The sequence below is a fragment of the Callospermophilus lateralis genome, chromosome 4 (genome assembly GCF_048772815.1).
Source record: "Callospermophilus lateralis isolate mCalLat2 chromosome 4, mCalLat2.hap1, whole genome shotgun sequence".
Lineage (NCBI taxonomy): Eukaryota > Metazoa > Chordata > Mammalia > Rodentia > Sciuridae > Callospermophilus > Callospermophilus lateralis.
This window is the reverse complement of record NC_135308.1, coordinates 93,505,240-93,531,473: the sequence shown is the minus strand read 5'-3', so window position 1 is coordinate 93,531,473 and position 26,234 is coordinate 93,505,240. Positions and strand designations below refer to the sequence as shown.

Sequence of the window (26,234 nt, the reverse complement as noted above, 5' to 3'; positions counted from 1 at the left end):
AAAAATGAAACTAGAAAAGATAGGATAGTAGATGAGCTGCAGGCTTTGGACAGTAAAAGGACAGTTAACTTTGGACAGTTAATTCTTTAGGAAAACAGACTGATGCTGATATTGTTCTGATCTGACAGATCAGAATGGGTATTTTTAAAAATACTTTTATTAGTTGTTGATGGACCTTTATTTTATGATTTATATGTGGTGCTGAGAATCGAACCCTGTTCCTCACACATGCTAGGCACTGAGCCACAACCCCAGCCTCCAGAATGGGTTTTTTTTTAAGACTTAGAAGATGGATGATAGATGGAACCAAAATTAAAGTGCAAAACAGAGACACATTTAGTGCCATTTACTGAGATGCTTTTAGTTTTATGTGTAGTTTGGTTTTCTAATAAAATAACTACGATGATGAAAAGGTCTGGAAAATATAAAACTGTTTTTCCTATTAACTTTTAACAAAAACAAAACTACAAACTCTCTGTATTTTCTAGACTTTCCTAGCCAGATTTTCCTAGCTACTCCCTAAAGCTTTACCTCTGTTTCAGCTGTAGTTTGATCCATATAAAATATTCATTCCTGTTCTATAAATAGGAGAAAATATACCATTTCCATCTGTTGTGGCTACAACTATTAAATTTTTCTCTGGACTTTTGAGAAATTAAATCATAAACGCAAATAACCTTTTTTGTCAATTTTTATAAAAACATTGTTATGAATGTAATACAGCATCACAGAGTTTGTGGAAAATTTATAGAGATTAAACATTTTTCTAGGCTTATCATTTGTACTTATTGGAGTTCCATCTACAGGTTGGCCATTTATGATAACTTTTTGTTTTGTTCTTGATGGTTCCTATAGGGTATTAGAATTTAGGGAAAAAATGTTGAATGGTCTTCTTGGGACATGAATGTGTTAAATTATTTAAAAAGAAAATTTTTTAGCTATAGATGGACACAGTAATCTTTATTTATATATTTTTATATGATGCTGAGGATTGAACCCAGTGCCTCACACATGTGAGACTGAGCTACAGCTCCAGTCCAAATTATTTAATTCGGGAGAGTTTTCTTTCACCACCCACTGCCTCTCATTTCCTTCTAAAGTAAAACATGATGGTTCTACTGTGGGATTCAGTTGAATTACAGTTTTTCTTGTTAACTCCTTTCTCATCAACTTCTTTTCTATATTAAACTTGAAGCTTTTTCCACTTACTTTCAATGTGAACCCCCAGGACTGGTATGTAATGCTTGGGAACTCTTCTGCTATTTATGTAGATACATACTGACAAGAGGGTAGGGCTGCCTTGGGAATCCAGGGCCACCCAGAAGTAAAAGCAACCTAATTTAGTGGGTTGCTTGAGAATTAGGTTGGAAAAAGAACTGGCATGCAGCTGAGAGAGGACCACAGACAGAATGAGTGACTTCAACACAACCAGACAATAGGGGCAGGTAGACAGTCTGGAGACCTCTGGATGAGGTGTTGAGAAACTGACCTTGTCATAACCTGTGTGAACTCTGGGCTTGATCCTAATACAAATGACCAAAAAGCTCCTTTTTCCAGAATGCCTGAGGTTCACAATTATATGTGAAGTGTCTATTGTGGGTGCCTGACAAAAATTTTTTATTTTTTATAGTTGTCAATGGACCTTTATTTTACTTATTTATATGTGGTGCTGCTAATCGAACTCTGGGCCTCACACATGCTAGGCAAGTGCTCTACCACTAAGCCACAACCCCAGCCCCTGACAAACATTTTTGTCGATGTTGATGGTACCTGCTTTTTCAAGTTAGTTTTAAACACCCCATTTGATAGATGAGGAAATTGAAGTTTATGACAATTCAGCAACCAGCCTAAAAATAACACAGCCATTAACTCTGGCATTAAGTTGAAGTCCCGCTTCTTTCAGAATTCACTAGATGGTACTCTTTAATAGTAGCACATTCATGATAAGATCCTCGAGGATTGCTTATTCTTAAGTTTGGAGACTTTGTTCCAAAGAGAATTGTTGTTTTCCTACAAGATGTAAAATTTTCTGGGGTCTTGGGCTCATCCTCAGCACTTAGTATTGTTCACCTTCTTTTCCCCTGCCGCAGTCTAGCTGGGCACAAAATCATGAGCCACTCACAGCTTTGTAGATTCAAACAGCAATTCTTTATTCCCGATCTCACACCGACACTCTACAATCATGTTCTGGGGGCATCCACGGTCTCTGCCCAAATACTCTCTGAATCCCATGAGAACTACAGGAGCAGGCATGCCTGAGGCAGCAGGATCCGCCCTATTCCCAGCAGGGTACACCTTAAACCTGGAACCGCCCTAAACCCAAGGAGAGCCCTAAACCCTGATCAGCCCTAAACCCGGATCCGCCCTGGTTCTTGAGCAAGGTCACCTTACATGCAATGTCACTGCAAAATGTCCAAGGCAAGTCCATTTTACCACGAGTCCTTCCTCTAAGCAACATGGGGTACGCTGGCAAGGAAAGTGTCATACCTACTTGGCTAATGGCTCTCAGCATTCCCCCATACCAGGGATTTAATAGAGAGGTGTTCAACCACTGAGCAACATTCCCCTCCCACCCCCATTTTTTTTTGTGGTGCTAGGGATTGAACCCAGGCCCTTGTGCATATGAGGCAAGCACTCTACCAACTGAGCTATATCCCTGGCCCTCCCCTGCCCTTTTTTATATTTTATTTGAGGCAGAGTCTCAGTAAGTTGCTCAGGGCTCACCAAGTTGCTGAGGTTGACTTTGAACTTGGAATCCTCTTGATTCAGCCTCCCAAACTGCTGGGATTACAGATGTGCACCACCACACCTGGATGTTCACATCTTTTCAAACATCCATTCTAGTTCTCAGCTCCACCACTTACTAGCTGAATGACCTCATGTAGACTGCTCCACCTTCCTTTTTCTTTCTTTCTTCTGGTGCTGGTGAAGGGGGGGGTGCCTTGGACATGCTAGGCAAGAGCTGTACCACTGAGCCACACCCCCAGGCCCTGCTTCACCTTTTAAGCTTCTTTGTCCTTATCCATAACTTAGAGACAACAATATTTACCTCATGGAGTTTTCTGAGGGTTAAATTAGCATTCTGCATTTGTTTTTGAATGTGATGTTTACAAATGAGATACAGTATTATAATGAAAAGTTTCTCCCATTGTAGGTTTTCTTGAATTTTCTGTGGGGAAATTCAGATACTTCGAGCTCAACAGGCTATTTCCAGAGGAAGCTATTTTGCGTCATATTTCAAGTAATGTGACTTTCCTTATTTTCCAAATACACTCACAGTATCGGAATACAACTCTTTCTTTTTCTCAGGTATGTATGAAGAATTATTTCAGCAAAAATATCATTTCCATATGTTTAGGTCTTATGTGTGGTATAAGCATTAGAATTTGATGTCTCTTCATGTTTATGTCTTTTGTCTTAAAAAGATTGAGTTGGGGATTGGGGTTGTGGCTCAGCGGTAGAGTACTAGCCTAGCATGTGCAAGGCGCTGGGTTCTATCCTCAGCACCACATAAAAATAAATAAATAAAATAAAGGTATTCTGTCCAACTACAACTAAGGAAAAAAATTAAAAAAGATTGAGTTGTCAGGTTAGTAATTAAGAAATAGCAGCAGATGTTAGTACTTCAGTACTTTCTTTTTCTTTTTTTGGTACCGAGGATTGAACCCAGGGATGCTTTACCCCTGAGCTACATCCCCAGTCCTTTTAATTTTTTGAGACAGGATCTCATTAAATTGCTGAGGCTGGCCTCAACTGGTGATCTTTCTGCCTCATTCTCCCATGTCACTAGGATTGTAGACGTGTGCCAGTGTGCCAGCCTCTGTCTTAGAGCTGGAGAGCCGGGTCATGGGAGAGGGTCCTGTGCCTGATATCTCTTCTCTGCACTTCAATTTTCCTACCATTTCATTTTCTCACTCTTGTGGGTCCTTAAATAATTTTTCTGATAATATATTTTAATGTGTTTCCATTGTAGTTTAGCTATTTGTTGTAGCTTACTGAGAACCCTATGTGATCAGTTTTATCCTTTGGAGTCTCTCTTGCAAACAAATGAATTCTTTTTTGTGGGGGTGGAGGTGGGGACAGGTACTGGAGATTGAACCCAGGGATGCTTAACCACTGAGTCATATCCTCAGCCATTTAAATTTTTTGTATTTTTTATTTTGAGGCAGGGTCTTGATAGGTTGCTGAGGCTGGCTTTGAACCAAATGAAGGAATTAACACCTAGTTCATCCAGCCTTGCGCTGCACATCCAGCAGAGTTAAGAACTCTACTGTAGATGTCATCACTAACCCCTTAAGCTAACCTCAACTTTGGAAAGCTTTTAGTTGGATTAACTTGAACTTTTTAGGGTCAGTCATTTATGGTAACTTTTCACAAATCTATATTTGGCCTGCATGAACCCTTAGACTAATGAATGAATTTTGCCCTGTGTGAAGTTACACTTTTTATTTGTTCCAAGCCTATCTTCTAATGTTCTGGAATTTGGTTAACAAACCTGTCTCAACCCAGTACATATGCAGTTTGATAGGCATTGATCATCTTGTATTTATGGGGTGCCATGTGATTTCTTGATACGTGTATACATTGAGTAATGTTTAAACCAGGTTAAATATACCTCCTCAAACATCTATCATTTCTTCAAGGTGAAAACATTCAAATTTTTCTAGATTTTGCAAACAGTGCTTTATAATTATCTGTACCCATTCTTCTGGGCAAATAGCACACTAAAACTTGCTCTTATCTAACTGTAACTTCCTTCCCACTTATCAGCTTCTCCCCATCTACTCTCCCCAGCCTCTGGCAACCACTGTTCTACTCTCAACTTCTGTGAAATCAACTGTTTGAGATTCTGTATGTGAGTGAGATCATTTGGTAATTATCTTTCTGTGCCTTGCTTATTTCACTAAACATAATGATCTCCAGTTCTGTCATGTTGTCACAAATGATAGGATTCAGTTGATAACAAAGACAATAGAGAGGATGGGACGGGCATTTAAGTTTATTGGATACTTTGTGCTAAATCTGTGTTTCTTAAGCTCTTGAAGCCAGAGACTGCTTGTTCGTGGACCCTCTCCCAGGCAAAATACAACTTCATAGGGGCCTCTGGAGACTTAGGGAACCCTCTGATTCCTGTTTGGGAACCTCTGTGTTTGATTTCCATATAGTTAATTCTCATAGCAGCTTAGTAACTTAGTTGTGATGCCTGTTCCTACATTTGAGGAAAAAGATCTTTGATAAAGAAATGTTGACATAATAAATGTCCAAAGAGATCTGGCTGAACAGCATCTTGAGCCTTGATTCTATGCAGAAAAATCTTAGTTATAATAGTTTTCATTTCTTGGGCCACTTTTAGTTCTACTATTCATACTGTTTAGAAGATGATGACCAGAATTGCATGCAGCTAGAAATGAGAGGTCTGTGTGAGAATTGTTTCCTGCATCCTAGAAACTGTTGGTTTTTGGGTTATCATGACAGTCAGTTGTTTCTTGGAGTCCATTGACCTTACAGTTAATTAATATGTGAGTCATTTTTGTGTATGCTTGTCAAATTGAATCTGATTCCTTTATCTGTCCCCTGCTTTTTTCGTTTTAAAAGAGCATTCTGAGTTTGCTTCCTTAATATTTTATTATTAAAAAAAGCATTTTATTATTAAAGAAGATTCCTAAACAGATGGGATTGGGGGATGTAAGAGGGAGAGGAGTGTAGGGGAAGGATTGGGAAGGGGCACAGGAAACTTTTTGGAAGTCCTGCATATATTCATTGTTTTGAATTGGTGATGGTTTCACAGGTGTCTGCATGTATCAAAACTTTTCAAATGATATACTTCATGTGAAGTTTATAATATGTTAGTTACAACTTAGTTACAAAAGGGTTTCTAGAAACTGAACTCCTTTGGGTTGGGATTTATATATCTTTATCGTCTTAGTAAATTTTAACTCAGGTGAATCAAAATGCTTGTAAAATCTATTGTGCAATTCCTGATCAAAGATTTTTGTTACGGAGTGAATATGTCCTCTCCAAATTCATATGTTGAAATCCTAATTCCTGGTGTCTTGGTATTAGGAAGTGGGTCCTGTGGAAAGTGTTAGGTCCTAAGAGCAGAGTCCTCATACGTGGAATTGGTGCCCTTGTACAAGAGGTGCCCCTTCTGCTGTGTGAGGATGCAGCCAGAGGTTGGCAGTTTGCAGCCTGGAAGAGAGTTCTCACTTGAACTTAACCATGCTGGCACTCTGTTCTCAGATTTCCAGCTTCTGGAACTATAAGAAATAAATTTTTATTCTTTATATACAACCCAATCTATGGTACTTTGTTATAGCAGCCCAAACTGACTAAAACAATAGTGCATTTTAAAGAATTCTATTTGTAGATGTGAGATGTAGGGATGAAAAGAATTTCTTAATTATTTAAGGAAGGGCTGGTTCCTCCCCGTCCCCCATTTTTCGTTTGAGTGTATTTGGAATAGGCCTTGCATACTGGATCAATTCTGTGTCTTTTGCTCAACTTCCTATTCATGGTGACTTTTCTTCCTAATTGCAGACTCTCCTTCCCAATACCTCAGGAACAGGCAATGACAAAGGACTGGTTTTTATTCTTAGACCAGAGCAGAGTATGTGCACTTGGTATTTGGAAACTACAGATGCTGAGCCTGTTCAAAATGTGGCCATTCCACTCTCTTACTCAGAAAGAGGTAACCTGTCTTTGATTCTCTATTACTATATGGAATATGGGATGTATTTGGGAAAATTATCCTATTATGATTGCTTGTTATAAGTGCTATTTAATCAGAAATATTTTAATAGCAAAGGAGCTCAAAATTAGCATGATGAGTGAAAGCTTGGGTGGTGATGGGGAGAGTATATTTAAGGAACTCTTGGAAAAGCAGAAACAGAAAGGCAAGACACAGAATTTAGTTGATTCTTCTAAGTTGAGGAAGCAGTAGTGAGCTTAATGTTTTGAAGGAGGAGTGTGGCAAGTGGGTGTGGCTGGAACCAGAGTGCAAAGGGCCTTATACAGCATGAAGTTTGCATTCTATCCTGAGGTCCGTTCTAAGGAAGCATAGAGTTTCCAGGCAGAGGAATGATGGGGTCCATTTCATCTTGGAAAGCTAACCCTGGAGCCGGTGTTGGGAGTGTATTGGAGAAGACACAGCAGAGTCAGGACTCAGTAAAGCTTGAGTAGGAAATGAAGATCTGAGCTGAGGCCACAAGATGGGGTGGAGAAGAGGGGCTGGTCTGGAGATGTTTGGAAGGTAGCATTGATAAGACACAATGACCAGTGGTTTGGGATTACTAGAGGGGTACATAGACTTCCTATATGGACAGCTTGGAGATAGCGATGGAAGTAGGCAGAGGAACAGGGTTGTTGTATTGGATGTTTTATGGGGTGCAATGGAATAGATGATGACTTCACTTTGAGATGCAGTGAATCCCAGATGGGATTGTTGGACATATGGATGACAGTGCATAGTGGGCAGTTAAAATATGGACCTGGAAAGGAGGAGTGAGGTTAGATACTCAGCAAAGTAGCTGTTAAGAAAAGCCATGCTGTGAGTGAAATTGTCCAGGTATGTATTTAGAAATCTAGGGGGAAATGACAGATACTTTCCTGGTTCCTACTATTTGTCAGGCACCATTGGTGCCTGGGGTATATTAATTGCTGAGGAATAAGCTTAAGACTGAGATGTGGTCTTGGAGGTAGGAGCAGAGCTCAGAGGTGCAGCCTTAGTAAGGAGTGGAGAATAGCACACTGTAGGGAGGTCCAGAGAAGTGACCAGAAGGGTCCATCTGATAGTAATAAAGCATGAGTGGTGGCTTTTAATGGGAGTCATTTTAGTGGCATAGACAGGAGGGATGAAAATGCGATTACAGTGATTGAGCAGCGCAAGTGAGGTGAGGGAAATTAGGCCATGCTTAAAGTTTAGGGATCAAGGGAAGGAGAGGAGTGATAGGTAGTAAAGGAGGTAGAATTCGAATGATTATCAGAATCAAGGAAAGGGAATGTTTTCTGTAACTAAAGAGTAATTACCTGGTAAAAAGTTATAGACTCACCAAGCATGGTGGTGCACACCTGTAATCCCAGTGGCTCAGGAGGCTGAGGCAGGAGGATTACAAGTTTGAGGCCAGCTGCAGCAACTTTAGCAAGGCCCTAAGCAATATAGCAAGACCATGTCTCAAGGAGAAAAAAAAAAAAAAAAAAAAAAAGGCTGGGGCTGTGACCCAGTCAGTGGTTAAGCATCCCTGGGTTCAATCCTTAGTACCAAAAACAAACAAGCAAACAAATCCATAGATTTCAGCCTTCTATCAAGGCTGAAACCTTCCCCAAAAAAGTAGAGCTTCAGGTGGGATGCATATCATCTTCTTAGGTGTTGTAGATATTTCTAAGTGCAGAGAAAGAATATAAAAAAAGAGCTCAAAATTTTAAAGAAGATTCCACATAATATTGAAGTATACATGATATTCCATCTCAGCTCTCACCAGGGGAAGTCTACCACCAGAATTTCAACAGTTTGTGGAAACCAAGATTCAGCTGTGGGAATAGATGGATGAGTGTATGAAGTTGTGATCTAAATCTTTAGATTGGTTAACCTGCTATGTCTTAGCCTCTCCATATGACTGCATAGCACACAGTTCTTCATATGGAGTTGAGCTAATGTCAAGTGACTTCAGTAGGATTCTTAACAAGAAAAGAGCTATTTCAGTCACATGATTAACATCAAATTACCAAAATCTATCTTGTGTTTGATTAAATACTCAAGTGCTATTCACATAAATGGCCCTAGGGTCTTTTATATTTACTCTTTTGTAGAAACACAATGACTGTTTCTGCAGTAGTGAGGATGATACCATTTTTCTTTGTTGAAAGAGGCCATATGAAAAGTAGATGCCCTTACCTCTTTTATCTTTTATTTTTGGAATTAGGAATTGAACCCAGGGGTACTCCACCAGTGAGCTACATCCCAGGCCTTTGTATTTTTTATTTTCAGACAGGGTCTTGCTGGGGGTCTTGTTGAGGCTGGCCTTAAAATTGTGACCCTCCTGTCTCAACCTCCAGATTCACTGGTATTATAGACGTGTGCCCCATGTTTGGCTGCATCCCCCTACAGCTGTTACCCATGGAGTTCCCTTTCTTTTTGACAGTGATTTCCTCCCCGCATCTTCAGATTTTTAAGCATTTTTTTTTTAGTCACAGACTCCAGAATATAATAAAAAATTTTCCCCCAAGGAAATGTAGAAATTCAATATTTGGCAATTTCAGGGTGCTTGTGGAGCCCATGAAACCCATTTTTGGACCTCAGTTTAAAAATGTCACTTTTGACTGAACTCTAGAGATAGGCATGCTGGAGATGGTAAGCCAGATCCAGCTTGCTGTCTGTCTTTGTGCATAAAACTTTATTGAAACATATCTGTGCCTGTTCATTTGTGCATTATTTGTGGCTGCTTTTTTGTCTCAAGGGCAGGACTGAGCAGTTGTCATAGAGACCCTCAGACCCACAAAGCCTAAAGTAGTCCCTGGTCTAGGGTCCTCATCCCCATGATCTTCCTCTTTAACCAAGTCCTTGAAACAGTATAAAAGCAGAAGCTCTGTGTTTATATTTAACTTCCACATGGGAAGTTCTGTTAACACTCCGCTTTTCTGAGCCTGATTTGGATATGTAAGACTTCTTTGTTAGTAACTTTCCTATTTTTCGTTCAGATCCTATCCCTGGAGGCTGTAATTTGGAGTTTGATTTAGACATTGATCCCAACATTTACTTGGAGTATAATTTCTTTGAAACGACTATTGAGTTTGCCCCTGCAAACCTAGGCTATGCAAGGTATGACCATCTCTGTCTCCTAAAACTGCTTTTAGAATAGTCATGACTAAATTTTGTGTAAATTTAGCAAATTTTCTGAGATCCGTAGTTCTCTGTAGTGAAATTGAATTGTTTATTTTTTGGGGGAAGGAATTGGTGTAATTTATACTTTATTACTAATATTTCAACTGTTTTTTATTTTTTATTTTTTTGGTACTAGGGATCGAACTCAGGTACTCAACCACTAAGCCATATCCCCGGCCCTATTTTGTATTTTATTTAGAGACAGGGTCTCACTGAGTTGCTTAGTGCCTCGCAGTTGCTGAGTCTGGCTTTTAACTCACGATTCTCCTGCCTCAGCCTCCCAAGCCACTGTGCCTGGTTTGAACTGTCATTTGTAATTAATGTTATGCCCCTTCATTTTTTATTTGAAAAAGCCAGATGTGTCTATTATGAATTTGGAAGTGCATCTTAATTTTTATAATGCATTTTAATATAGAAAGTCTTCTGTAGCTCTGAAATATCCTTTTATAAGATTTTTTTAAATTAAAACTCTGCCTCAGTTTCTTTCTTTCTTTCTTTTTTTGGTGCTGGGGGTTGAACCTTTGTCACTAAGCTACATCCCCAGCCCCTTTTTTAATTTTGAGATAGGATCTCACTAAGTTTCTGAGGCTGGCTTCGAACTTGTGATCCTCCTGCCTCAGCCTCCTGAGTTGCTGGGATTACTGGCAATCACACTGTGCCTGACCCTCAGTTTTTAAATTTCTATTTTAACAGCAACAATTCCATTGAAAAACATTAGAATTCTCTATGTGGCACTCCGCACTGTGCATCATATGTAGTACTGAGTGCTACATGTTCTTTATCCTTTAATTCAAATATCTTATGAAGAAGGGGCGATTGCTCTTGTTTTACAGAGAGGTTTTTCTAAGGGTCATTGAGGTTCATTGATGTGCCCACGCACACCAGATGGCACAGCTGGCAGTTCACTATAATCCTGACATTAGAATTTGGTTATTTAACTGCACTTGCCTCTTGGTGTGTCTTCGGGTGAGCTGTTATAACAAAGCACGGACTAAGTATTCCTTCTCTGAAATACTTGAGATCACAAGGATTTCAGATGATGGAAGTTTTTTGGATTTGGGAATATGTGCATAGGTTTTAGTGGTTGGGTACTTTTCGTCTGAAAATCAAAATCTGAAATGTTTTGAGCATTATATCTGTGCTCAAGAAATTCCAGATTTCAGAACATTTTGGATTTTGGAGTTTGGGATTAAGGATGATCAACTTGTACTGTAGACTGGATGAAGAATGGACATTTATTTCTCTCAGTTTTAGAAGCTAGCAGTTCAAAATTAAGGTGCCAGAACAGTTGGGAGCAAGCCCTCTTCTAGTTGCAGTATCCTTAACAAGACACAAAGTGCTAGAGAGCTCTCTGGGGTCTCTTATAAGGGCAGTAATCCCACTTAGGAGAGCTCCACCCTCATGACCTAATTATCTCTCAAAGGCCCACCTTCTAGTACCATTACATTAGGGGCTAGGACTTCAACATGAATTTTTTGGGTAACAGCAACATTCAGTTCATAACAACATGTTACTTTTCTCCGGAATACCAATTATGTCATTGCAAAAGGTGCACTATTATATTTGAATTGTTGCAGAAGTTTGAAATTAGAGCTTGTAGATGGGGCTTGCACCACACAAGATTGATTGTTCAGTTTTGTTGGTTGACTTTAGAGGTGCAGATCCTCCGCCATGTGACGTGGGAACAGGCCGGGACTTTAGGTGGAGGTTGCAGTATGATGTGTATCAGTATTTCCTGCCTGAGAATGACCTCACTGAGGACGTGTTGCTCCAGCACATGCAGAGGATGGTCCAGGTGCCCGAGGTGAAGGCCAATGCTGTCAAGGTAAATCTGTTTCTCATGGTCATGTGGCTATTGTGACACTGTTGAAAAAGTTGAGGGGAGAACCTACCAGGACCTTATTGCTTTACTGTTTTCTTGATTATTTTTTTTTTTTGGGGGGGGGATAACCACTTTATTCCCTTTTATTTTGTTATCAAATGGGGAGCCATTGCTAGTGATAGGCCAGAATGATGTTACCCTTTGGAGAGATACAGATATACTATATTGAATTTAGGCTGCAGCTATATCTGTGACTACTGATCTTGAGATACAGAGGGAAGTTGAAGTGATTTTCTGTGTAACTTCCATAACTATTGGCTTAAAAGTTTTGGCAAGTATGAAGGTTGTAGTGTTTAAATAATAATGAGAAATTGCACATCAGTATTAATATTTGAAACCTAAACTCAGAGTCTAACTTGGAGCAAAAGTTTTCTCTGAGCTTTTGAATCCCTGTAAACCCTGGCTACTCCAGATGTGGACCACAGACCCGCAACATTGGCATCATTTGGGAGTTTGTTAGAATTGCAGATTCTTCTTAGACTTCACTCTGGAACTACTGAGTTGGAATTTGTGTTTTATAATCCCCCAGGTAATTCTTGTGTATATTAGAATTTGAGACTTAATGATTTAGATTACTTTTGTGGAGGCCAGGATTTTAACTTCGTATCTTGCAAGGTACTTGATAGCAGTATATCATATGAGGTCCTCCTTCAGTCATGGTTGGTGGGTGAGGTTTTTTTAGACTGATTGCTATGATTCTTCCTAGAAGATTAATAGATTACCAGGTTATGTAGAAAGAAGTGGTTAAAATGGTGTATTATGATCAGCCTGTAGGCATAGCCTATTGAAGAGTAAGGTCTTACTTTGTATGTGTGTCACCTGGGATGTCATTGCACAATTCTGAGGAGCCTTAATACAAAAAAACTCATCATGCTTACTTTCAAATTAAGAAGTACTGTTCATTCCATTTGATTCTCTTGTTTATAGGAAATATAAAGGTTAAAAGAACTAATTAGATCTTGAGCACAATCTGACAAACCCAGATTGTGGTGTATTCTGTAAAACTACTGACTTAATCTCTTTAAAAATCATTGAGTGGTGGGTAGGTTGGAGAGGGTGGTGGTAAGGACTGTTCTAGATTACTGAGATTAGAGATGCAAAACAGACACTAAACTTGAATGTTGGGTAAGAAGGAAAAAAGCTAGAGAAGACATTAAGGGAAAAAATGGATCTGTATTAGATAATGAGAAATAATTAATTTTCTTAGGTGAGACAGGCATTGTGGTTAGATTGGAGAATTTTCTTAGTACCTTGCTACTCAGAATGTGGTATATGGGTATAGAGTATTGTCAACACCTAAAAGATTGTTAGAAAAGCAACAAAAGCCACCTCTGACTGACAAAATCAGTCATTTTACTAGATTCCCTCAGTGATTCATAGGCACATGATGTTTGAGAAATACTTTTTTAGGAGTATTTAGAAATATTTAAAAGTAAAATGTCATGATATCTATAATAGTTCTTCAAGAAAAAAAATTGAAGGAGCAAGGAATAGAAAAGAAAATACGGTAAAATATTGCCAATTATGTGGTATAGAGTTTATTGTATTATTAATATTTTTGTGTAGTTTAGATTTTGCATGATAAAAACTTGGAAATGTAGGTGATAAGATTAATATTTTGTTAAACTTGACTAATCTTTTGCCCAGAGAGCATGTATTTTAAAGGCTGAGCAATAATTTTAAAAAGTGGTACCCTTCTAGAAGGCTTGTGACTGTTTCTTTGGAAACTCAAATATTTAATTTCTTCATTTACACTAGTTATAGTTCTATGTATTATCGTTACGTTGAGCTCGGTATGGTTATATTGAGCATACACTTGTTGAAGATTTGGTAATAGCGATTGGGCTGAGTACTAAAGAAAGAGTAGTGAACAAACTAACTATGATTTTTGCCCTTGTGTTATTTAAACTAAAACAAATGCCCGGGTGCAGTGGTGCATGCCCTAATTCCAGCAACTTGTAGGCTGAGGCAGGAATATTCTGAGTTCAAGCCAGCTTCAGCAACTTAGCGAGACCCTGTTTCAAAATAAAAAATGAAAAGGGATAGGGATGTAGCTCTGTGGTTTAGCATGCCTGGGTTCAATCCCTGCTACCAAAAAAAAAAAAAAAAGAAAGAAAAAAACCTACCAAATTTTTTACTTTGTACTAACTAGCATTTGCACACTGTTTTTATTAGGTTTATAATTAGATTTTATTTGTATTAGGTTAATATATAGATGTTGGACTTTATTTATATTAGATATTAATGTCATTTAACATATTAAATTAAAACTTTGGAGGCATTTTGTGTAAGAACTGTTTATATTAGCACATACAAACCATGTAGGCTGGTCTTTTGACAAAGCTAAATGGGTTGGTGTAATTTTTGCTTTTAAACAAAATTGCAATTTGGTATATGTAGGTGGTACTTTTAATAGAATAGCTTTAAAAAAAAAAGTCTAAACACTAATTGTGTATTATTTTTGGCTCTAGCTGGTGACTCTAACAGCTGATGATAAGACAAGAGTTTCCTTCTCCTCCCTGCGGGGTCAAGGAGTTATTTATAATGTCATCGTTCGGGATCCATTCCTGAATACATCTGCTGCTTATGTTCCTGCTCACACATACTCTTGCAGCTTTGAGGCAGTGGAGGGTAATTGTGCTTCCCTTGGTGAGTGTATGGATTTAAACTTTGACAGATTTTTCTTTGACTTTGCAGATCTGTTTCCACAGATATAGAACTTTAGAATATTCAAAAATGCTTTTTGTTCATTTAGCAAGTGGGGTTTGAGCCCTTTCGTTTTTCTACTCTCTGTTTTAGGCACTAGAATATAGCAGTGAACAAACCAGACAAAATAAAAATACTTACATATGTACACACACACACACACACACACACACACACACACACATATATATATATCATTCTTGCTTATATAGCATATATATTTAGTGGGAGATTCAAGACAAGATAAATTTGTAAAGTATATAATACATGAGAAAGTACTAAGAAGAAAAATAAAATTGGAAAGGGCCACATTGGTAGAGGTGAGAAGAAAATCTGAGATAGTACAATATGTGAAGGCCTTGGAGGCAGGAAGCCATGTGCATATCAGGGACAGAGCCTTCCAGGTAGAGGGAATCGCAGTACCAAAGTCTCTTCCAGAAGACTGCCTGAAGAAAGGCAGTGCGAACAGTGGTGGGGAAAGAATGAGGAGGGCACAGTAGAGATGAGGCCAGAGGTGCAGGGCTGGTAGTGTGCCCTCTTAGGTCGTAGTAGATGCTTTGGCTTACATTCAGAAGGAAATGGAAAGACATTGGGAGGTTTTGAGCAGATAGTGCCATCATCTGACTTTAATGCGATTGCTGGCTCCTTTTGGAGAAAAGACAGGGGCAAGAGCAGAAGTAGTAGAATGAGTTAGGAGGCCTCGGAAGTCATCCAGATGAGGGATGGTAGCTTAAGGAGAGTTGTGGCAGTGAAGGTGTGTGGGACCAACACGTATGTGTCATCTTGAAACATTTTCTTAGAAAAGGTGCACAGATGCTATAATTTTTGCATAATCTTCACCTTGATTTCTCAGACATTAGTTTCCATGTTGTTCTATTTGCTTCATCCTGTCTTCCTATAAAAAACATACATATATGTATGTTGAATACTTTTCTGAACCATTTGAGAATAAGCTGCAGATAGAAAGATCTTGTACCCCCCCTTTTTTTTTTAAGATAGAGTGTGTGTGGGGGAGAGAGAGAGAGAGAGAGAGAGAGAGAATTTTAATATTTATTTTTTAGTTTTTGGTGGACAAAACATCTTTCTTTGTATGTGGTGCTGAGGATCGAACCCGGGCCACACACATGCCAGGCGAGCGCGCTACCGCTTGAGCCACATCCCCAGCCCCGATATTGTACCCCTAATTACTTATATTTATTTCCTTACATAGCCATAGTAAAATGATCAAAAACACAAAATTAGTATTGATACAATACAGTTATTTAATTTATAGATATTATCAAATTTTACTCATTATCCACTAATGTCCTTTAAAAGACACAAAGTAATATTTTTCCTGCCCAAAGTCTAGTTCATGACACCACATTGCACTTAATTACCATGTCTCCTTAGCCTTCTGTAATCTGGGACAATTTCTTAGTCTGTTTTTGTCTTTGAGGATTTGAACCTTTTTGGAAGAGTACAGGATGTTTATTTTTTAGAAAGTCCTCAGTCTTAGTTAGTTTGATGCTTCTTCATGATTACATTCAGATTATGCATATCTGGCAGAAAGAAAGAGGAAGTGATGTGTCCTTTTCTCTTCATATCTGTCCCATTAATGGTGATAACTTGATTACTTGGTTAGTGACCTCTGCCGGTCTTCTCTGCCATAAAGTCACTGTTTTTACCTAAAATATCTTTTGGGGAGATATTTTTAGTGTTTGTAAATAATCTCATTCTCAAACTCACACTTGCTAGTTTTAGCATCCCTTGCCTGAAACATTTATTACTAGTCGTTGCCAAATGGCATTTTCCTAATTTCAGTTCAGATTGTCACAGATTTAACCAATGAGTGGCTGAATGTATTTTTGATACAGGGTTTGATGATGGATTGAGTGAGTGGAAGAAAGTGGGGTTAAGGATGACTTCTTAGTAAGTTTTTGGCCTAAGTAATTAGAGAAGGCAAACTGCCATTCACTGAGGTCGGAAAGACCTGGGAGTGGTCGTGGGAGAATATATCCAGAATTCAGTTTTGGATGTGTGCAGTTTGCGAACACTCTTAAACATTCGAGTGGAGTTGGGCAGCTGACCGTTGGCTATATGTAGCAGCTGGAATTCAGGGGAGGACTGGGCTAGAGATTGTCTTGGAAATTATCAGGTTAACTAGATGGCGTTTAAGACCATAGAATGGATAGTTTCATCAGTTGAGTGAGTATATAGAAAAGGGAAGGGTCTGAGGACTGAGCCCTGGTGGCACAGATGTATGGAGATGAAGAAATTGAAGAAAATCCTGGTGAGGTGGCTGAGAAGGAGCAGTAGGAGTGGTAAATGGAAAGTGATATATTTTTTTAAAAATTATAAATAAAATCTTTTGTTGTTTGTTTGTTTGTTTATTTTTTATGTGGTCATGGGGATTGAACCCAGGACCTCATGCATGCGAGGCAAGTGCTTCACCACTGAGCTATCTCCCCAGCCCTGATTTTTGTTTTTATTTAATTAATTTTTGTGGTGCTAAGAATTGAACCCAGGGATTTGGGTCAGTGATCTATTACTGAGTTTTACCCACAGCCCAAAGAGAATGTAATGGTTTTTGTTTTGTTGTTGGTGTTTTGCAACTGGGGGTTGAACCCAGGGACAGGACTATTGAGCTATATCCCTAGCCCTTTTTTTGTTTTGATTTTGAGACAGGGTCTTACTAAGTTGTTGAGGCTGTGATCCTCCTGCCCTACCTTGTGATCCTCCTGCCCCAACACCCCAAGTTGCTGGGATTACAGGCATGTCCCATTGTGCCTGGCTGTTTTCTGAAGGTGGCAGGAGAAAGTGTTTCAAGGAAGAGAGAGCAATCAACTATCAGATGCTGTAGAGAGGTCAGCTAACAGGCTGAAAGTGACCACTGGCTTCAGCAACAAGGACGACGTTGGTGCCTCTGAGAGCTGTTCTAGTGGAGTGCTACAGCTGGAATATGTCCAAGAGCAAAGGGGATGGGAATTGGAGAATGAGTTCAAATAGCTCTTTCAAGGAGTTTTGCTCTGAAGAATAAAGTGTACTAGTTGTGCTTGAGATGGGGATTAGGGTTCCCTTTCTTTGTTGGAGCTGTATCCTTCTGTTAAAGGAGGAAAAAATTTAGTGACACTCATGAAAGCACAGAGAAGAGGAGGGTATTTTAGTCGGTATAGGGACTATTACAGTGGGATTTTGCAGTGGGTGCGGGGAGAGTAGGTTCAGCTCTGTATACAGCATGGGCAAGTGGGAATGTATAGCCAAAGAGCAGGTGGCTGGGGTTGGGTGTGGTCAGTGAATGAAATGTTACTAAGAGATAATATGAGAGGTAAAGGGAATTCTGTCTAACTGACCTAAAAGGGTTCTTGCTGAAGGCACGGTAAAGTGATGAGACATCACCTGGGGGATGGTGGAAGATGAGGAACCTGATTAGATTTCGAGGGCGATCAAGATAACAAATGGTGGTGGTGGGGACCTGGTTCTTGCTAATCTGATTCATTAAGAGTTTTTGCTGAAATTTAATTTTACAAGGAAGGTATTTTACTATGGGCCTTTGAGAAAATTCAGGAGCCCAATTAAAGGGTGGTATCACCACTCAGTTTTCTACTGATGCTCATCCTTGAGAGAGAAAATGCAAGAGATCCAGGCAGATGTGTGTTTGCATTTTTAACAGTGAATCATGTCCAGATTCCTCTATTTTCTCTTGAGCCCTTCACATCCACGCCCCTCCTAGTCAGCGTATCTCAAAACAAACAATTAAAAGGGCTTGGGGAGGGCTGGGGTTGTGGCTCAGTGGTAGAGTGCTCGCCTAGTATGCACAAGGCACTGGGTTCGATCCTCAGGACCACATAAATATAAAATAAAGATATTGGGGCTGGGGATGTGGCTCAAGCGGTAGCGCGCTCGCCTGGCATGTGTGCGGCCCAGGTTCGATCCTCAGCACCACATACAAAACGAAGATGTTGTGTCCGCCGAAAACTAATAAATAAATAAATATTAAAAAATAATTCTCTCTCTCTCTCTCCCCTCTCTCTCTCTTAAAAAAATAAATAAAATAAAATAAAGATATTGTTGTCAACCTAAAACTAAAAAATTAAAAAAAAAAAAAAAGGGCTTGGGGATGTAGCTCAGAGGTGAAGTGTCCCTGGGTTCACTTCCCTGGGTTCACTCCCCAGCATCCAAAAAGAAGAAAGGGTCTCAGTAAATTGCTCAGGATCTTGCTAAGTTGCTGAGGCTGGCCTGGAACTTGTGATCCTGAGTTGCTGGGATTACAGGCCTGAGCCTCCATGCCTGGCTTGGTGTGTTTTGATTTGTGGCAGGCTTGTAACATTTTTTGTATGAGATTATTATATAGAAGTTTTGTTTTCATTGTTAGTTCAGGGATTACTTTCTTGGGTTTACCTTGAAGGAGTAATGATGATGGGGAATTTTTTTTCTTTTTGGTATCGGGGATTTAATCCAGGGGTGTGCTTAACCACTGAATCATTTCTCCAGCCCTTTTTATTTTGAGATAGGGTCTTGCTAAGTTGCTAAGGGCCTTGCTGAGTTGCTGAGGCTGACTTTGAACTTACTATCCTCCTGCTTCAGACGCTGGAATTACAGTCGTGCACCACCATGCCCGGTGATGATGGGGAATTTTGTGAGCACATATTTCTCTTAAATAAGCTAAATCTTTTACATTGTCATGGCATTCATATTTATGTTTGTACCTATTAAGGATCATGAGATTTAGAGATTCTTTGACAACATGAAGCATATTGTGATTTATTGTTGCCTTTAATGCAACATTTTTTCCCCAAGATTGGAAGTGATTAGTACATGTGTGATTTATAGTATCATTAATGTTCTCCTTTTTTTAAATATATTTTTTTAGTTGTAGTTGGGTACAAAACCATTATTTTATTTATTTATTTTTATGTGGTGCTGAGTATCAAACCCAAGGCCTTGCAGGTGCTAGATAAGCACTCTACCACTGAGCCAAAATCCCAGCCCACAGTAATGTTTTCTTAATATGAGTTTATGTTTAAGTTTTTCATTTTGGAAAACTTCAGTGAGCTTTCATGGATCAATTATTGAGCATAAACAATTTTGACTTGAGGCCATTGTCATGTTTCAGCTGTATTCCTGCTTTCTTCTGTCTCTCTCCTCGCAGTGCTGGGGATTGAACCCAGGAACACTCTTCCACTGAGCTACATCCCAAGCCCTTCATATTATTTATTTTGAGATAGGATTTCACTCACTTGTGGAGGCTGTTCTTGAACTTTTGATCCTCCTGCCTTAGCCTCCTGAGTATCTAGGAATATATGCATGTGCCACCATCCCCATTTTCTGTTTATCCTTTATCACTGAATTATTTTAAAGTAAACTCCTGGTCACCATTTTACTCACAAATCTCTCTCAATATCTATTATTATTTTTTAAAATAGCACCACCATGGATAAGTGTTGTTTAAAAAAAACAATAAAACCATAGGAGCCAGGCATGGTGGTTCATGCCTAAAATTCCCAGCGACTCTGGAGGCCGAGGCAGGAGGATCACAATTTCAAGACCAATTTGAGCAATTTACCAAGACCCTGTCTCAAAACAAAAAGGGCTGGGCTCAGTGGTAGGGCATTCCCTGGGTTCAATCCTCAGTACCACATACATAAATATAACCATAGTATCATAAACACAATTTTCTTTCTTTTTTTTTTTTTTTTTTGTGGTGCTGGGTATTGAACCCAGGGCCTTAGCAAGCACTCTACCATCTGAGCTATATCCTCAGCCCCCAACACAATTTTCAATTTAAATAATAAAAATAATCTTTAATAACATCAAATTAAATTCAGAGTTTATATTTCCCCAATAATATTCCAGTTGTCTTCCACAGGTTAATTCCAGGCTTCATATGTACACTGTATTTAGTTGATGTGTCTCATAAATCTTTTTTACTCCATAGTCGTACCCCCCTTTATCCTTTTAACTATTTATTGAATAAATAGTTATTTTAAGCACATTCTTACTGCTCACCCTACTACAAAGAATATGTCATAGTTAATATTGTACAATGTACCTTTATAAGCAAGCATGTAGTCTTCTTTTTTGTTGTAGAGGCACCCATTGATATTGCCTACATAGATTAAGTCATTAAGGGTGGGAAGGATATTTTTAAGATAAATTATACATGTATGAGATAAATCCTTGTCAGTTCACTTCAGTTTTTTTTTTCACAGAGATTTACTAATTAACACATTGCAATTTAATATTCTATGTTTATCTACTAAATTTTCTTTTTCTTTTTTTTCCAGGAAGAGTATCTACCAAAGTGTTCTTTACTCTTTTTGCAATGCTTGGTCTCTTCATTTGTTTCTTTGGACACAGATTCTGGAAAACAGGTATCTTGACCAGTGTAGATATTACTGATGTTCTTTATTGTCTTTGGTTTTCCATGTTGCTGGGGAATTATGAACAGTAAGGAGTGTGAGTACGTTTCTCCACTATTCTCATAGGTTTGTGGCTGGGTTCTTTTGATGCTTCTATTAAGTTGCTCTGCATTTTTTAAATTTTATTTTTATGATTCTAAGGATTGAACCCAGACCCTTGCTCAGGCTAGCAAGAACACCACTGAGTTACATTGCCAGTCCTGCATTTTAATGTTTTCCTTTTCTCTCAAAAGTGGAGTACAACCTCCTCTTCATACGAGGAGAATAAAGTTTGGCTTGTCTGGTAAACTTCTTTAATTGCTAGGTCTGCTAGTGACTAAAAATAACTGGGATTAGAAATGAGAGTGTCTGCCTAGTCTGTGTGGATTGTGGTGATGGTGATGGACTTCCTGGACTCCAGGGCTACCAAATAGAGATAGGCAAAATTGCCTGCTTAGTCCTGGGAGGTTTAGCTGCCCAGAGGAGTTTCAGAAATCACAGAGAGAAACTGTGTGGGAATGGAATGGAAATTATGCTTACTGAATTGGTTTCAGTTCTTTGGATTGCATTTTATGTAACATTTTCAATTGCCTAAGAAAATTCTTACCAGCAAGCTGATCACTGAGCTTCATGGGTAGAGTAAACACATGATCCTGGTCTAATGAAGCTCTTTGAATTTGCTCTGATAGTGTTTGAAATAGCAACTGTTTTGCAACACTTTTTTCTTGTTGGATAAGAGTATTATGAGGAAGACTCAATCCCTCAAACTGTAGAATGATTCTGTGACAAAGAATTAATTGCTAGACTGTAGGCAAAATCCCAAAGGTATTACCTGGGTTTTTATTTTTTCCCCCTTTTATGTTGATACTTATCATGTTATACATATTAAAATTAAAATATAGGACAAATATTACCAATAACAACTGAGAAGAATATGAGAAAATAGATAGAACTGCATCTTCTTCAATCAGGATTAGACTTACTGGTGGGAAACAAAGTTATATCTATGCTTTTATTTTCAGGGATTTTAGTGGATCAAGGTAAGATGATTTAAAAAAATAGTAAAGTCACATTTTGTGTTGGAATACTTTATTTTTCACATTATAATTATTTTTTCACATAATTTCATTTTTGCTTATGCAACTGCTGAAATTTAGTATGTAATTGCAGATTAGAAACAAATGACAAAAGTGCTCTTAAGTAGAAAATACAAATGTATTAAAATGAACTGTGAAATTGGCCATAATAATTGAAATTGACTTACATACATAAAAGGGTGTTTGGTAGTTAATACCATACTTTAAATATTTATCCACTTAATAATAAAATTACTCCTGGTGACTTCTCAATTTCTCCTGCCTTTTAGATAATTACTTTTCTTCTTCAAATGCCATAATGTGTGACTATTCTAGGAGTGTAAGCATGTATTGGTAGATCAGATATTTGAATTGCATTGTAAAAAGAGGACCTAACCATAGCTTGTTTTTTTTTGTTGTTGTTTGTTTTGTTGCCTGCTGGTTTGCTACTAGAATTATTCTTCATAGGCTTTATCTTCGTGGGATTCTTCTTTTATATATTAGTCACAAGGCTGACACCTGTTAAGTATGATGGTAAGTGAAAATGGAAACTGCTGAACTGGGCACAGTGGTGCACACCTGTAATCCCAGCTACTCTGTGGGTGCTGAGGCAGTAGGATTGCAAGTTCAAGGCCAACCTCAGCAACTTAGCTAGTTTCTGTCCCCAAAATAAAAAAATATAAAGGACTGGGGATGTAGCCCAGTAGATGGTCCCTGGGTTGAGTCCCCAGTACTGTAGGGGGTGGAGGGAGAGAAACTGCTGTGTTGACACTTCACTTTTCCTTCTGTGGTTGGACTTGTGTGTGATGTCCCCTTGCATGTGTGAAGTAACCCATCTGCCATGTGCTAAGTATCTCACTACTCAATCAGGCCTTCTCTTCAGGTTTTTAATCTGCATGGCAAATTTCTTGGGACTTAAGGAAATGAAAGGCCATTTTTATTATAAACTTTAAGATACAAAATATACAACATCAAAATGATAAAATTTTCCTTACCTTAAAGTAAACATTCTTCACCACCCCATCACATTTAACAGAATACTTATCACCTTCCTCAGTCTGAACTCAATGACAAGCCAAGCCTGTCACCTGCCTTTGGGGGTTAGCATGGTGGTTAGACCCCTCCCTGGAGAGGCCTGCTCCATGCTGGTGTCATGGCACTGCTAAAGGGTCAGTGGGCCTGACCCAGGGAAGGCTGAGGCTGGCTCTGATAATGCTGCTGTGTCTGAGGCATGTGGTTGGAAGTGTTCTTCCTGATTAAACAGTGCATCTTCTTCCTCTGTACAGTTCGCCTGATCCTAACAGCTGTAGCTGGAACCATTGGTGGGATTTTCTTGGTGGCTACATGGTGGCGATTTGGAGTCCTCTCGCTGTGCATGCTGTGTGTTGGACTGGTGCTGGGGTTCCTCACTGCCTCAGTGACTTTCTTCACTCCGCTGGGTAGGAGATGTGCGGCTGGTGTTCTGTGTTTATTATAAACTTTAAGATACAAAATATACATCATTGTTTGGAAGACTTTAATTGGGCTCTCTAGACTCAAATATTGCCTTGTCAGGAATTTGGATCCTGGAGTGGTGCTGCCTTTCTCCACTTTTCTTTGAAGAGTTGTGGGAATTTGCACAGATGATGTGGCTCTTTTAGAGAAGGCCTACACAAATAACAATTCCTTCTTTCACTGGGCGTGGTGGCATGCGCCTGTAATCCCAGAGACTTTGGAAGCTAAGGTAGGAGGATCATAAGTTCAAAGCCAGCCTCAACGACTTAGTGAGATGTTGAGGAACTTAGATCCTGTCTCAAAATTAAAAAAAAAAAAAAGAAAGAAAAAAGAAAAACTACTTTCTTAGAGGCACTCTGTACTGGGCGTATCATAGAATGTCTGTAGAGGTGGCTTTGTGCCTGTATATTTCTGTGAGAATAAGTGGAGCCAAAGAGGACTCTTATTATGGCAGAACAGTGATTTATTTTTTTAATCTTGGAACTCTTTCTATAGTAAATCCTAAGCAGAAGCCCAATATATCTCCCATTTAAATTGGCAGTGCTGTGATGGCAGCTGAGCTGGGGAACCTGACACTGTATCCTCAGCCTTCCCAGGGACCCTCCACCTCCACTCTTGCCTTTTGCTAAGCCCCAAGTGTTCTTAAGGTAACTGCTGGTAATCACCCTAGAGCAGTAGCCCAAGGATAATTCTGGAATTTTGTTTTATGTAATTTAATTTCTATTAATTTAAAAAATCCAAATAACATGTGAGTTAACATTCTTAGCTTGTACAGTGACTTACAAAATGCGAAGAGAAGAATACATTCAAAGATACTCTATTAGGCTGTTTCCTTTCTGTGATAATTTTAGTTCTTACATTAATATTAAAATTGATGGAAATGTTAGATTAACAATAACAGTTTCCTGAGGCTGACACCTCTTAAGAACACACAATATAAGAGGTGTTCAGTACAAGTCAGTGACCCTGGGCTCACTAAAGATTATTTTTTAAGACCAGAGAGAATTGACAACCTGTGTGTTTCCTGACTGTCCAAGGCCTTTTGTCCTGACTTTAGCAAACCTATAGTCTAGTACATTCCTACTGGCCCCTTACAGGTGGCTTTTTGTTTAGAAAGTCTGGTGAAAAGTAGTCGTGTTTAAGCTTGGCTGAATGACAGATTCTTAGGGGGAGGTGTGTGTTGAAATTGTAGATCCGAGGCCCTCCCCTAGATGGGCTACATCAAATACCATGTACTGGGGTTTCCCCCTAGAGGATGAGGGACTATAAGTTAGAATTTTTAGTAGTTAGTGTGCTTTTGATGAGTAGAATGAGCCTAAGTTTGGAAATCAGGAAAAAAAAAATGTAATATGCATTCTGGCTATCCCTTGTGCCCTGCCTGGCTTTTAACTTTGGACAAGGCATTGACTGCAGCTCTGTTTTATCATCTGTAAAACTTTAGTAGGATAGAAGTGATGAGATAATAAAGTCTTCATTTTCATCTTTATAAAAGTAGTCTAGAGGGGGCTGGGGTTGTGGCTTAGCAGTAGAGCACTTGCCTAGCATGTGCAAGGTGCTGGGGTTTGATCCTTAGCATCACAAAAAAATAAATAAATAAAATAAAGGTATTTAAAAAAAAAAGTAGCCTAGAGCAATTGTCTCTAAACTTTTTAATGAACTATTTCTATTGGTGAAAATAATTTTAGCATATACAATATACATATATATGTATATTTATTTATGAACTGTATATATATTTATTTATGAACTATCTCATAGCTCAAGAACAGTTAGAGTGAGCATTTCTTTATTGCCAGTGGATGCAAACTCATACTTTTGCATTGTAATTTGTAAAATATTTAGCTGACCTCTCTGATCTGATTAGATTACTATTTTCATGTTATGTGGGTAGCAAAGAGGTCATTCTCTGAAAAGGTCCATTCTTCACCTGTGTGTATAATAACTCTATTCAATCCTTGGCAAACTTTAAAAAAAAAAGCCATTGGTTAATGTAGTTGAACTTAAGAATATAATCCATAAATTCACTTCATTGTAGCATGTTGCAGTTGGCTTTCGGACAATATGGGGTCCCAAGGTCAGAGCCTCTGCTCAAGACATATAGGTCTCAAGCTATAGCAGCATGTACAGACAAATGACGGTGCCAGCATCATAATAAATCATCAGACCTTTTTTTTTTTTTTTTCTGTTGGGATGGGGTCTTGCTATGTTGCCCAGGCTGGCCCTAAACTCAAGTGGTTCTTCTGCTGCAGCCTTCCCAGCAGCTGAGACTGTAGGTATATATCATCACACCCTGCTTTTGCTTTTAAAACTCACTCTATAAAGAGTTTGTATGTGTTGGTTATGCGTCACCCTAAGCTGTGCCACATATTGGAGTCATGTGACAGGAAAAGGGTTTGGTAGGAGCAAAGAATGGTTAACTTTGGTCCCTGATTTCCTCCAGTATGCAGTGGTGTATCAGGATATGGGTTGATGATAAAATCTAAAGAGGATTTTGCAGCTTGTATTGTGTTGGTTCATAACTTTGAATCTTTTTTTACTTGTCTCCCCACACCAATACAAAACAGGAAACATAGAACTTATTAGATATAGAAGGGGTGATTGAGAGTGTAGAGATAATTTAGTCTTTTTATGGGTTAGGAAGCTGAGGTCCAGAGCTGCAGTGCTAGTGAATGGAATAGCTGGAACTGTTGTAGCCTCTTCTAAAATTATCCTGCTACTACATGAAGAGTATTTATCTTTATTATCTCCCCTCCCTTCTAGACCACCTTCAAAGGGGATTATATTGAAAAAAATGAAGAATATCAGTTCATTTCTAATTG

At 38.8% G+C, this 26,234-nt stretch overlaps 1 protein-coding gene across 1 annotated transcript in view; it reads left to right on the top strand.

Annotated features, from left to right (window-relative positions):
- Tm7sf3 (transmembrane 7 superfamily member 3) overlaps nt 1–26,234 on the top strand; it is a 37,611-nt gene that overhangs the window by 8,923 nt on the left and 2,454 nt on the right. Inside the window, exons 2-9 of the mRNA XM_077109288.1 lie at nt 3,155–3,309; nt 6,538–6,688; nt 9,694–9,814; nt 11,531–11,702; nt 14,231–14,408; nt 20,732–20,818; nt 22,375–22,455; nt 23,208–23,360. Coding sequence (XP_076965403.1) covers nt 3,155–3,309; nt 6,538–6,688; nt 9,694–9,814; nt 11,531–11,702; nt 14,231–14,408; nt 20,732–20,818; nt 22,375–22,455; nt 23,208–23,360 — 1,098 coding nt within the window. The remainder of the gene's footprint in view (nt 1–3,154; nt 3,310–6,537; nt 6,689–9,693; nt 9,815–11,530; nt 11,703–14,230; nt 14,409–20,731; nt 20,819–22,374; nt 22,456–23,207; nt 23,361–26,234) is intronic.